General features: G+C 32.9%; 1 protein-coding gene across 5 annotated transcripts in view; it reads right to left on the bottom strand.

Moving 5' to 3' along the window:
- The window catches only part of HACE1 (HECT domain and ankyrin repeat containing E3 ubiquitin protein ligase 1), an 89,929-nt gene that overhangs the window by 52,086 nt on the left and 23,341 nt on the right, over positions 1–14,502 (bottom strand). For all 5 annotated transcript variants that reach the window (XM_081044916.1, XM_081044917.1, XM_081044918.1 and 2 more), the window contains exon 7: positions 8,159–8,241. In XM_081044916.1, coding sequence (XP_080901042.1) covers positions 8,159–8,241 — 83 coding nt within the window. The remainder of the gene's footprint in view (positions 1–8,158; positions 8,242–14,502) is intronic.

Below are 14,502 nucleotides of genomic sequence, written 5' to 3'. Positions count from 1 at the left end.
ATATGAATAAATAAAGAATTAACTATTTCAAAAAATTGAGGTAGATCTGAACTATATCCTCAACAATCAGGAAAACTTTTCCCAATGTTAAGTCATACTTTCACTATGTCCTATTAATTATTAGAATTTAACATAGGACACATTATCTACAAAAATCATAATATTTGGGAATAAGTAGCTGCTACTCAAGTTTATACTTTATTTTTTTTCTTCCAATCACTTTCTTCTCAACTCTAACCTGACCTTCTTCCTATCACATACATCTAAAAGAATCTCAATACACAAGGGTACATTTTATGGCATTTTTATACCTGGTTGAAAAATAAAAAGGAGAAAAAAAAACATCAAAGTTGAGAGAATGGGGGGAGAGGAAGTTAACTAGCCAAAAATACTCTCTAGTGTCCAATCTTTGTTTTATCAACTCACTCAGTTTGGTTTCTGCTGATTAACTATTCAATCTGAGCTAGAATGGACAACTCTTTTATCCACATGCCCCGTTCTCTCCAATTACTCTCTGTCTAGCACAAGTAAAATTAGTTAACTACCATTCTTTCAGCTAAAGGAAGTTACTTTGGGTGTAGCGACCACTAGACCCTGGGTCTTGTAACTCAATGAACTAATCTGATCCTTTTAGATACAGGCAATAAAAAATAAATTTACAATCCAGGGCATTAAAGTTTAAAGCTAATTTTACAAAACAGCTAAGGAAGTCATATAGTTTGGAAGACTATCTGATCAAAAATTTTATTTTGCAGATGAGAAAAGCTACTACCTCAAGCACACGTGAAATTCGAACTCAGAACTCTGGTCTTGTAGACCAATACTCTTTCCATAATACCATTACCTAAAAAGGTATGTCATTTCACAAAGAGAAAGACTACATGTTTCCCTGAAACTTTAAAAAATAAAAATAAACCTATTGTTTTCTATAAAATCACACTGCATGAGGTACAACATAACCAATTGGAATTAAACTTAAAATATAGGATCCTGGGGCAGCTGGTTAGCTCAGTTGGTTAGAGCGTAGTGCTCTTAACACCAAGGTTGTTGGTTCGATCCCCACATGGGCCACTGTGAGCTATGCCCTCCACAACTAGATTGAAACAAAACCTACTTGACTTGGAGCTGATGGGTCCTAGAAAAACACACTTAAAATAAACAAAAGTTAAAAAAAAAAAAAAAAAAAAGGATCCTACTATACATCTGGTGGTACATCTGGTGGCATATAATCAGTTACATCACTCTCTTGATACTTTATTGTAATATTGATTATCTTCCTTAATATCAATATCAATAGGCCAAAACTAACAAGAAAAATATCTAATTTACTCCAGAAAAAAGAGAAAAATCAAGAAACAAAGTATTTAATATCTATGTATCCAATTTTTCCAATTAAATCGTAAACATTTTTTTTTTTAAGATTTTATTGGGGAAGGGAGATAGGACTTTATTGGGGAACAATGTGCACTTTCAGGACTTTTTCCCAAGTCAAGTTGTTGTCCTTTCAGTCTTAGTTGTGGAGGGCGCAGCTCAGCTCCAGGTCCAGTTGCCATTGCTAGTTGCAGGGGGCGCAGCCCACCATCCCTTGCGGGAGTCAAACCAGCAACCTTATGGTTGAGAGGATGCGCTCCAACCAACTGAACCATCCGGGAGCTCAGCAGCAGCTCAGCTCAAGGTCCCGTGTTCAATCTTAGTTGCAGGGGGCGGAGCCCACCATCCTTTGCTGGACTCAAGGAATTGAACTGGCAACCTTGTGGTTGAGAGCCCACTGGCCCATGTGGGAATCAAACCAGTAGCCTTTGGAGTTAGGAGCATGGAGCTCTAACCGCTTGAGCCACCGGGCCGGCCCAAATCGTAAACTTCTTGACAACAGAACTTATTTCATAGCACTGGTAGTGGCTTATAATATGTATTCAATACAATTATTGAATTATATTACTGGTTTTAGCATTAGATACCATTCGCTTGACAAGCATTTAAGAAAGTGCTGCACTACAGAAAAAATAATGGAGAGCTGAATCGTAATTTATTTAGAATCTATTAGATAACAAGCATATTGTTCAGGTCTTTGTATACAGTCTGGTTTAATCCTGACATTGTTATTTTAAAAAAGCATTCACTCTATTTTTCAGTTGCGAAAACAGTATCTCAAGAGTATAATGAAGTAGCTCAAGATCAACAGTTACAAGGTGGAGCAGAATCTAAATCTAGATCAGTCTGATTCCAAAATCCTTTATCCGTATCATTCTATTCCAACCAAGATGAATATACAGAGTTTACCCTCAAACAGTAAACAATATGTTACTCAAGAAAGTATGATATAATGTACAGGGGATGCATATATACTATGAGAAAAATATGGTGGGGATCACACAGTATGAACAGATAAGATCACCATGTAGAAATGGGATGTTGTTCAATAAATACAGTTTTAAAAAGTCTCAAAATAATTTTGTACCATATATAGCAAAGGAGATAATTAGCATGAAGAAAAAAATAACACTATGACATTTTTAGAAAAGGGGTAATTTCTAAAACTACATTAAAATATCATCTATGATCAGGTGACACTTCATTTCAAAAATATATTAAAAGCAAGAAACAATAGCTAATAATACACAATCTGCATAACCCAATTACCACATAACCTCAAGTACCACATTCTAACACGGCAAGAGATTAGACTACCCTACAACAGACTGCTTAGTGTTGCATAAAAGATTTTTCAGTTCAGATAACTGCAAAAATTTGCTCAATGAATAATTTTTCTTTACAATTCAACTTATTTTTAAATATAAATTAAAATAGTACTCCCTTCAATGAAGTGCCAATGTATTTTCTGGAAACTAAGAAGTTGGCAAAGATTTAACTAATAAGAAACCTTCTAAAGCACTTAATAGTACTGATTTCTTAAGCACTTTCTTTCAGTCTCTTAACTTTTTAGGCTCTTTCAGCAATACGATTTGAAAACTTGGCTAAAGTGCATATAATACATATATTGCCATATTTCTTGGAGTTGATTATGAAACAGAGATCATCTTTTCTAATGGTTCTTTCCTGTTCTAAAAGTTTACAATTTTGAATCTATGGACTGCTTTACGCGGCTACTTTTTTAGTTCACTAATTGAAAGGAGTTGCTTGATGGTAGCTACAAGTCTATTTGTAGAACCTTACCTATTTCTCGCTTTATCACAAACCTCTAAAATTCCATTAACATCTTATTAATTTACTCTATCTACATAATCCCAGCTAAACTTTGCTTTTCCTAATAGAATCTACAGATACAGAAAATGCTTGAAAATCATTATACATCCAAAACTTTATTTGAAGAACCCAGTTAAGGGAATGGAAAGCATTATGGCTGAATATAAAACCAATTAATAATTTAAGGACTTGAAACATCTGTAGATACCATATAAAAGTCCTGAAAACAAAGGTGCCTAAAGATAGGGGGAAATCAATGTGTGCCTATAGTACACAGGAAAGAAAGTTAGTTAATTATAATATTTTATGCAAAATACTTAGAGAAAAAAAGTGGCTCAGAACAAGTTCCTATAATTTTAGGTCAAAATCAGTCTAAAAATGACTCACTCACAGAAATACTACATTATTAAATAGTGCTCGGAATTAGAATAGAAGTGATACAAAGAAAAACAAAAAAGGTATGCATAGTGGGAGAAAATTTCTTAGAAAGACAACTCTGTATAGCATGAAATGAAACTGAATGTAAGAAATTACAACTTTGTGCTCACTGGGGAGTGGAAAAGTGTGCTAGTAAGCACTTACCAAGTACTAGGGGCAAAATACTCTGCAGGATGTTTTATACAAGCCATCTCATTTAATTCTCACTATAGTCCCACAAGGCAGATATCAGCATTTCCATTTCACAAAGAAGGAAACAATGCTTCAGAATTCAAGACACTTGACTAAAGTTGTATAGCTTTGGGGCTGGGATTTGAACTCTGCCTCCAAAATCTTGCTAGGCTCTTTCTCCTATATATCTCAATACCTTTTGAGTTTAATTCAAAATTCAAAAAAATAGTTCTGATAGTTGATCTCTACTTAAGATATATGATAATATAGCTAGCAATATCTCTCAACAAATAAAAACTTACATTAAGTTTAGCTTTTTAATCTCAGAACCCTATAATTTGTCTGCAGGTTCAATCTGTCCTATTTCCCATATTCCTTTCCCTTTCACTTATCACAGACCATACATAGGGAATAATTTATATTTTTAATATATACCTATATCTAGATAACACAAGTGCAATTAAAAATTTGCCTACAAATGAACCATGTTCCATATCTATCATCCTGCCACAAAAATGAATTTATTTTCCAGTTTCTATTTTAACCAGATTTGCTTAACCATCTTTGTTCAAAGAGATCCAATGTTTGTTAGATTAAAACTTAATGACAGCAATACAATACTAGCAGTAAGTACTTCTAAAAAAATTATTCTACCATATCCCTATGCTCAGACTAATTATATAAATATCCCAGTTCTGTACAATACTAATATACTTATATTTTACTATTATATATAGCATTGTTTTACATACTTTTCAAAGATGTAATCACAGTGATTCAATAAAAAACATTTAGTCTAAGTATTTAAGCACAAAGCACTGTACTTACTACACATTGAATATAAAGTGGTGAATAAAATAAACAAAAATTCTTGCTTTCATTGAGCTTTTGGTCTAGTAGTGGAGACACGCTGTAAACAGTAAATAAACAATTACAAAATACAAAGTACTATGAAGGAAATGATCACAAATGCTGTGATGGAAAATTTGGGGAGCGGCCTATCTAGGCTAGTCAGGAACTGCCTTCCTAAAAAGGAACAGTTAAGCAATGACATGAAGAAGGAGTCAATCACATAAAAAGCCTAGGGAAAAACATTTCAGGCAAAAAGAACAGCAAATAGAGAAAGCCTGCTGGAAAGAGTCGCTGTCTTTAGGAGCTCAAAGAAAACCAATGTGGGTGAAGCACAGTGAACCAAGCAGGGGTCAGGCCACGCTGGTCTCACACATCAAGGTAGAGTTTATATTTTATTTGAAATGCAACAAAGAGGCACTGAAAAGTTTTCAATATGGGATTTAAACACAAAGTGACAGAAGTTAAAAGATCACTCTGGCTGCTGAGGAGAGAACAGATGGGAGGGAAACATAGAGGAATCAGAAGACTAGTGAAGAGACTACTGCAGTATTCTAGACAAGGGGTAACAACTTTAACTAACCAAGGTGGTTTCAGTGAGCTGCAGAGAAGAGATTCAGAATATATTCTAAAGGTGGAATTTACGGAACTTACTAATAAATTCCAAATTGAGGGTCAGAGAGAGAGAAATAAAAATCACTAATCTATCATATTTTGCTGTACACTAGGTGCACTTTTTTGCCCAAATTTGTGAGGGAAAAATAAGGATGTGCATTATACATGGGTAGTACTAATTCTGTATCTATATAAATGCTTTCAATTTTTTTATTTACGCTTATGAGTTAAAAGTATAACTCTAGAAATCAATAACAATATCCGTATGGAAAATAATACCCTTGAATACGATAATCAGTTTTGTTAAACTTATGATGAGTTCTTGGCCTTCTATGATGCATAAATATTGTAAATTTATTACCAGTACATAAAATTTCTTGTACCTTGTATCTGTTCTTGTGTTCTGTAATTATTTGTTACATAAAATTTCTTGTACCATAATGTTAAACAAAAAAGCTAAAATTCCCTATAACACAAAAAACAAGTACCTAAATGTAAACAAATAAAAATTTGAATTAAAAAATTAAAAGATTTTTTCCCTGAAAGTCTGGGCCAAAAAGATAGGTGCACACTACACACAGGAGTTCATTATACACAGCACAATATAGTAGTTTCTGCTTTAATCAACTGGAAATACGAGGATTCCAACGACTGAAATGAGAAAAACTAGAGGTGGTTTCAAAAGGAAAATCAGCTCTATTTTGGACATGATAACATCTGAGATTCTATGAGACTTGCAAGTGATGATGTAAATCAGTTAGGTGGACATTCAAATTTGAAGCTTCAAAGAAAGCTCTGATCTAGAGATAACCCCTCAAGACAGGATATGATATCAGAGAATCAAATAGTGATATTATTCATAAATTCAGAATACTATGGAAGGAATTGGTATTCTACCAAGCAACAGAATCATAAGTTTAGAAAATGTCTGGATTCAGATAAGATCTAAAGTCCAGAGAGCCAAAGTCCTTATATTCTAACTCAAAGTTGTTCAATAATGATTTGAATCAGTCTTATCAAAGTAACATCACAGACCCTAAAGAGAATCTAAACAAGAAGAAAAGCAGGTCTTTCAGTCTAAACCAAATCTCTAATAAAATGTTATAAAACTGGAAAAAGACTAAGAAAAGAACAGCTTTCGGGAGAGCTCTATATTTGAATTTAAGGGCCTAAATAAGTATTACAAAATACAACTCAACAACAAAAAGACAAACAATTCAATTTAAAAATGGGCAGAGGACATGAACAGAAACTTCTCCCAAGGAGACATACAAACAGTCAACAGATATATGAAAAAAATGCTTAACTTCACTAGCTACTAGGGAAATGCAAATCAAAATCACAATGAGATAATCACCTCACACCTGTTAGAATGGCTATCATCAACAACACAAATAATAACAAGTATTGGAGAGGCTGTGGAGAAAAAGGAAGCCCCATACACTGTTGGTGAAAATGTAGATTAGTGCAGCCTCTATGGAAGGCAGTGTGGTGGTTCCTCAAAAAATTAAGAATAGAATTACCTATGACCCAAGAATCCGTCTCCTGGGTATCTACCCAAAAAATCTGAAAACATTTATCAGTAAAGATATATGTGCTCCGATGTTCATTACAGCTTTATTTATAGTGGCCAAGACATGGAAACAACCAAAGTGTCCTTCAATAGACGACTGGATACAGAAGATGTGGTATATATACACAATGGAATACTACTCTGCCATAAAAAAAGAATAAATAGTGCCATTTGTGACAACATGGACGGATCTTGAGATTATTGTGCTATGTGAAATAAGTCACACACAAAAAGTTGAGAACCATATGACCTCACTAATAAGTGGGATATTAAGCTGAAAGCAACAAAGGAACAAGACAAACAAACAAAAACTCATAGACACAGACAACAGTTTACTGGTTACCAGAGGGGAAGGGGGGAGAGGGGATTGTACAAGAGGGTAAAGGGGGTCAAACATATGATTATAGAAGGAGAACGGACTCTGGGTGGTGAGTACACAATGTGATATATAGATGATGTAGTACAGAAATTGAAACCTATGTAATTTTACTAACCATTGTCACCTATAAATTTCATTATAAATAAATAAATAAACATAACAATTCATTTCAATTCACATATTCTAAACCAAAGAAAATAACTGCTAGTGTATTATGAACTACTCCTAACTGCAAACTACATTTACATTATATATATAAACACTTTATCATATACATATATATATATATATATGGTGTGTGTATATGGGAGGAGGGGGTATATGTGTATAATTACAATATTGCTACCTCCTTAAGGACTAGGGTATATACATTCCAGTATCACTAATGTCTATAACAATACATGGTACACAGTGAGTACTAACTAAACGTTTGCTTACTACATAAATGAATCAATGAACAAAATGTATGCTTCAAGGAAATGAACCAAGACAGAGTACAAAAATAACTTAATGCATAACTTAATATCTAACAAGAATGATTCAAGAATTTTTTTTTTTTAAAGTTACATCCAGTGAAAGCAAAGACATGGCTCTGGACTAACACATACTTTAACAGCTATCCCACTGGAACTGACCTGGTACTTAATAAAGAATACAGGAAGTACTGATTATGTCTTCTCTTATTACTTAATAATTAGTCTAAAATTCAATAATGGAGTACATAAAAAACTCCCACTTATACCATATAAAAACACTGACAAGAAAATACTTTCCTCATGCAGTTAAGTAACAGAACCATAGTGTTATAATTCATTTTAAAAGAGAGCATAGTATTTGTGGGAAAATACACACAAGTGTTTGTGTTTGGAAATACAGCAGACGATACAGCATTCTTTAATGAGAGCATCTGGAAATACAAAGTATCATACCTGCAAGCAAAGTACAATGGAGTGGCTCCTGATACGTTTGGCCTGTTAATATCAGCACCACTGTCCAGCAAGCACTGCACTGTCTGGGGGGAGAAAACAATTAAATGTAAAGCCAGAAAAGTCAAAGACACAATTATCATCATTTTAATTCATATAAGGAAACTTCTTGCCACACCTTGAAGCTTTCAAGAAGAACAAGTAGGAACATGACCATTACAAAGGCTGAACAAATCCAACTTTTGGTAAGCTCTCACAGACACTACACAATACATGCGGTATTATCAATGGAATATAAATTGTATTAACCTGGGAAGGCTCCAGAAAGTTGACACATGTAGCTACCAAGGACTTCAAATTTGTCTAGTAAAACTGAGACAGTGAATTTTTAATTTCATTTTATAATTAATTTAAGTTAAACAGCCTCATGTGGCTAGTAAATTGGACAGTGCTGCTCTAAATGCCTGAATTTATAAACAAGAATTTTTTGCCTCTTAAAAGAAAAAATAGCTACGAAAGCTGTAACTCTCGCAAAGTCAAAGAGCACAATATTTAAAGTACAAAAATGTTAACAAGATAAGAGTCTTTTTGTTATTAACAGTAGCCAATCCTGACTGTTTTTCTGATAGTCATTCATATATATTCTGTCCCCTAAGTTTTAGTTCTGCAATCATCTGACTAATACTAACGAAAAATAATCTAATATAAACCTTAATATCTTAAAAATACATATCTGATGATTAGGGATTGGGCAAGTCTCGTCTGAAAACCTTAAAAAAGAGAATCTTTTCTGTTTTTATTCCTATGATCCTCATTTGAGTTTCTTCTACAAAAAGGAAGAAGATGCATAAAAACTTAAAAGCTTTCGGAATTCGACAGCTAAATATTACTTCTGGAGTGGACACGTGTTCATCCTTGTTGCTGCTCTAAAAACTTAATGCAATGTAAATACAATAATAAGACTATAAAAACCCACAAAGAAGAATGAAAAGGAATACAACAGCATACTAAATAAGTCAAGTTTGGGGGAAATGGCAAGCAAGCAGAGGAACAGTAACTGACTTAGCAGATCAAAGAAAGCTAAAGTTTAAGTTCCTGCAAATGGGGATTCCAACAATAAACCACCAATTCTCACTATAGGACACATACACAAAATACAGGAGCTGGAAATATCAACTACCATGGAAGATGGGAATAGTTACATAAAGTTAAAAACAGGAGGAGTAGTAAAAAGCCTACAAAAGAAACAATTGGACCATCCCCCAGGACCCTTCCTCCTCATCCCATACTGTTAGCTACTATTCCTCCCTATACTGTCTCAGAAGTAGAAAGGTTTATTCTTTGGACAAAATGAATAGGGAGGCTCTGGACTGGCAACAAGAAATACAGGTAAGAGCAGGGATAAGGAGCCATGCTGAAAACAACTAATTAAGTGAAAACCTCCAGCCTCCATATTCCACTGGACTCCCAGAAATCCAGTAGCCAGGCTTAAAACCTCAAGCAGGAGGAGACTAAAAGTTTCCTCTCGAGACTGGCACCAAAGAATTCGACAGATACTGGTGTTACAGAGTCACCAGTGAAATTGCACGATTGTCTCCTAAGGGGCATTTGATAATACTAAGAGATTTTTTTGATTTTCATGACAGGGGAAGGTGGAGAGCAATTGGTAGCTAGTGGGTAGATGTCAGGGATAAGTCTAAACATCCTACAATCTACAGACATCCTGCACAACGAAGAATTTTCAGGCCCAAAATATCAATAGTGCCAAGATTAAGAAACACTGCACACTGTAAGGCCAGTCAACAAACTCTGTCTATGTATACAATGCTTTCAGCTAACATTGTAGTGCCTCACCACTATGCACGAATGGACAGACAATATTTAAGAGACAACTTGAAGCAGGTCTCTAACATAAAAAGCAAAAATAAAAAAATAAAATATTAGAAAAAGGAAGTCAGAATAATAAAGACAAAAAAGGGAACCAAAAAATACAATAACAAAAATTAGAAAAGTAACAGATACTCTCAGAGAAAAAGTAAAAAATTTTAAATGTGAAAGAAATAAAAATTCAATTGAAGTTGAGAAAGGCAATGTTGAAAAACTACACAGGAAGTAAAACAAAAATAAAATAAGAAAAAAATGTGAAAATTAATAGATCAATCCATGAAGACACACTGTAGAAATTGAGAATCAAGAAAAAAAAGGTGGGAGACCCAAGGGAAATAATCAAGAAATAATACCAAAAAATTCACCAGTACTGAAGGACATGAGTTGCCAGATTGAAAAGACTTAACACCTACCCAGTCTAATAAATTAAAAGATCTTCAACAAGGGACATCAAAGTGAAATTTTACAATACTGAGGATATGAGATTGCAGAGATAAATAGAAACAGGACTGCTATTAAACTTCTCAACAGCAACACTGGAATCTAAAAGATAAAATGCCTTTAGAATTGTAAGGTATATGACTTCCAATGTAGAATTCTATACCTAGCCATACTATCATTTAAACATGGTTTTAAACAAAAAAAACGTGCTTAGCTATGTGAGATTTCAAAAAATAATTACCTCCAATGTACCTTTTCTCAAGAAGCTAGTGGAGAATATCCTCCTCTAAAACAAGGGAATACAATAAAATAGAAGATGTGGAATGCAGAATATTGGAGCTCGAACATAGGAAAGACTAAGAAATTCCCAGGTTTAGAGAAAAAGAATGAAACTGACATTACCTAATGAATTTGTCTCTGTAGAAAACAGTACTGAGATATCTCTCAGATCTTATTTTGTAAGAACATATAAGAATTACTGATTCATAAAAAGAAAACTGAGCAAAGCCAATTATTAATTTTAAGAAAAAGTCACCCTAGATAGGAAATATTATTATAGTTCACTTCTTGACTCAGCAGTAAACAATATTTATCTAACTATATATATATATGTATAATTGATACTGTCTAACCAAAGTTTGTGATATAATTTTAGAAATTGAAGGAGAGGGCCTGGGAAGAGTACTTAACTTAAATCCTCACTCACCATAATGAAAAATGATTTGGTGATATCTAAAAGTCATGAATTGAGAAAGAGCAGTAGAAACATATTATTTGGAAATACATACCAGAAGGAAAGCTAAAAATGTTGAATACTGCTGCCTGGTGATCATCACTTGGCAAAGCCGAATGAGAGTTTAAGGGACTATCATTTTTTTATTACAAACATTTTCATAAAAATGAAAATTTTAAGATATGGTATTAATGTTTTGTATCTGAATCTACTTCTATCTCAAGAGAAATTCTAAAATCTATGTAATATAGGTAACGTTATATAATTTATAACATAAATTATACTGTTACACAAAATTTTATCAGCTACATAATTCATTTAAACTGAGCACAAGTGGTCAAGTACAGCTTTCACATATAAGAAAAATATGCATTTAGGTCACTATAACATAAGGCCTATTTGAGCCTTTTAATTATGACTTTCCCCTTTTTGATTTCTGATTTAGAAACTATGTCTGTATGGTACCAAATAGATGGACAGCAGCAATAATGTTCACTAACTTATAGAAATTATAGTCAATAAACTATCTTTCAAAAGGCTCAGGAGAGATGAAAGCAAATTACCAAAAATATACATTAATATGCAATTAAAACCCAGCAATCCAGAGACAGAAGCTGAAACAAAATAATTATTAACATACTATGCATTCATAAAAATTATTAAAACTGTAATACTATACAAATACTATGTAAATACTATATAAAACTATAAGCAAAAAATTGTTAAAACTATATAATGATATAATATTATGATTAACCTTAACATATGCCTGGACCCTGTACTAATAAGCATTTATCATTTTATTTAATACACCCTATGAGGAAGTCGATATTCTCTCCATTTTTTACAAGCAGGAAACCCAGTCTCAAAGAGTAATGTGCACTCCAACACAAATAAACAGAGAAGCAGAGACTAAAACCTAAGCCCATGTTTATAAGCACTATGATATTTACCAAAAAGTAGGAATTCTAATTTTTCTGAATTTAGTTTACTAAATGTATTATGGCTAATTTGGCATACAGTCTTCATAAGCTGCATTAATCATAAATGATTTAATAATTCCTATTAAATAATTATTTGAGAGTCAAGCTCAAGCGCTTAAACATCTATTTATGTTTAGTTTTTAAATAATGTCATTTCTATACTTTTTACAGTACTTCTATTTTTATTTATAGTGTAGACCTTACAGTATACAAACAATTTAGCCCTCAGACTAACATATTCCTCTACTGTTCTCTTCAACAAAGTGGTGAGACAAACTTGGAACAAATAACAGCAAGAAAGCATGATTTACAATATGAACTGTCATCGTATCCTTGTCTATAGGAAATATTCTACAAAGACAGTAGAAATAGTTTCTGTTCTTAAGAGAGAAAAACACTTAAGAAAGTGGATATAGCTCATTCCAGCATTTTCTTTTCCATTATAAATCTTTCTGCTTTCCTGTTTTAACAGAATTATGCCAATTAAGGCCCTCAAAATACGCTACTAAAAAAAAAATACATTAAAAAAAAGTTTTCAATGTTGCTTGAAGACAAACAGGGAGGAAAAGCCCATTTCCCTCAGAGTAAAGATAAAAAATACATAAAGGGATTTGACTGTGAAGAATAAAAAATTGCCTTGCAACACTGAAATGAGTGAAAAGTCATCATCAATCTTGATGATTAAAAAATTTTTTGCAGATTTGTTTTTGTAAAAGCTCTCAAACAGGAGGAGAAAGTATAATACAGCATTCAATTATCAATGAAATGGCATAATGGGAGAAAACAAGAGTCACAGAGAACCTTAATCAGTTATTTAAAAATTTTTTCCAGTCTATGTGTAATTACTTATATGTATACAAAATAAAGTAACTTTGAAACCAGTAAAACTCAGGTGGATGAAACTGAGTATTTATTAAATTGAAATAAATACGTAAAAGCTCTTTAAGAAACAATACTGCTTGAAGATTTTAAACTATACACAAGCGTAAGGCAACAACATAACTGAAGAGAATAAATTCTGGATGCAACTACTAAAGTCCCTAAGGAATCCCCAAAGCAAAGATTTCCAACAACAGTTACAAACAAATCAGATATGACCTTTTATAAGAATCAGCACTATCAATATACACTACAATTAAAGGTACAAAAGAAAAAAGTGACACTCAGAAATGGAAACAAAATAGCAGAAAAAAGTTGGTCGAAATGATACTGCATATGACTAGCCCATTCCACCTTTCAACAAAAATTTCAACGTCTATTATGTGCGAAGGACTACTCTAAAGCTGGAGTTACATCAATAAACAAAATAGACAAAAAACATTAGCCCTCATGAAGCTTACATTCTTGTGGAAAAGGAAGACCAAGAGACAAAAGAATTAAATTATGTAAATGGTAATTAAACCTATCCAGAAAAATTGATAGCATTCTAAGACAGATTTGAATTCAATTTGTTTTAGCAAATTTCTCACCCCTAGAGCCCTAAATACAAATACTTCTGTGAAAACTGTACTGTCTGCTTAACAGACTATAAGCCACTAAGTCCAAAAAAACAGAATTGTGATTTACAGTGGTCCTAAGCTCTTCTGTTTTCCAAATGTTATGATGTCTCATTTGCAAATATTAAGCTCAGCAGTTACAATTTAATGTAAACATGTAAAAATATACCAACATAAATACTTGTGACTGATAGCTAACTACTATATTTTTCAAGTTATGGTTTAACACACAATTTTAACAACTACACTGAACTGAAATCATTTTATATGCCTAATTTAGATCACCAAAATATCTTTTTAAAATAATTCAGAACTTCCAATTCCCTGTCCAATCCGCTCCCCTTTAAAAAAAAAAAAAAAATAGAAAACTATTCTCCTATTCTTAGATAATCAACAATGGGTGTCTTTCACCATACACACTAAGAAACTGCTGGGAAGGAACCTTGAAGGAAAAGCATTGAAAGGGGATTTTCATATGGCCTTCAAAAATTACTTAAGAAGAAAACAACACATTTTCAACAAACTTCGTGACCTTTCAAGTGTTAAAACAATATCCTGAGTAGAAAACTAATGTGCAAAACTAATGTTCGGGTCAATCACAAAAGTCATTTAATTGAAGGCAATGACTAACAAAGACCACCTGTGTCCAATACACTGATAAATTACAAGGTAAGAAATCCAAGGCAGCTCTATTTTATCAATGTCAAGTCTCTAAATAACACTTAGCAAAGTAAAAAGGAATAGATAATTCAATATTAAAACTACAAGTAAAAATCTGACTGTGGTATTATTTGCTAAAAGACCAAA

This window comes from Rhinolophus hipposideros (assembly GCF_964194185.1).
Source record: "Rhinolophus hipposideros genome assembly, chromosome: 3".
In the NCBI taxonomy this organism is placed as follows: Eukaryota; Metazoa; Chordata; class Mammalia; order Chiroptera; family Rhinolophidae; genus Rhinolophus; species Rhinolophus hipposideros.
This window is presented reverse-complemented; position numbering and strand designations above follow the sequence as displayed.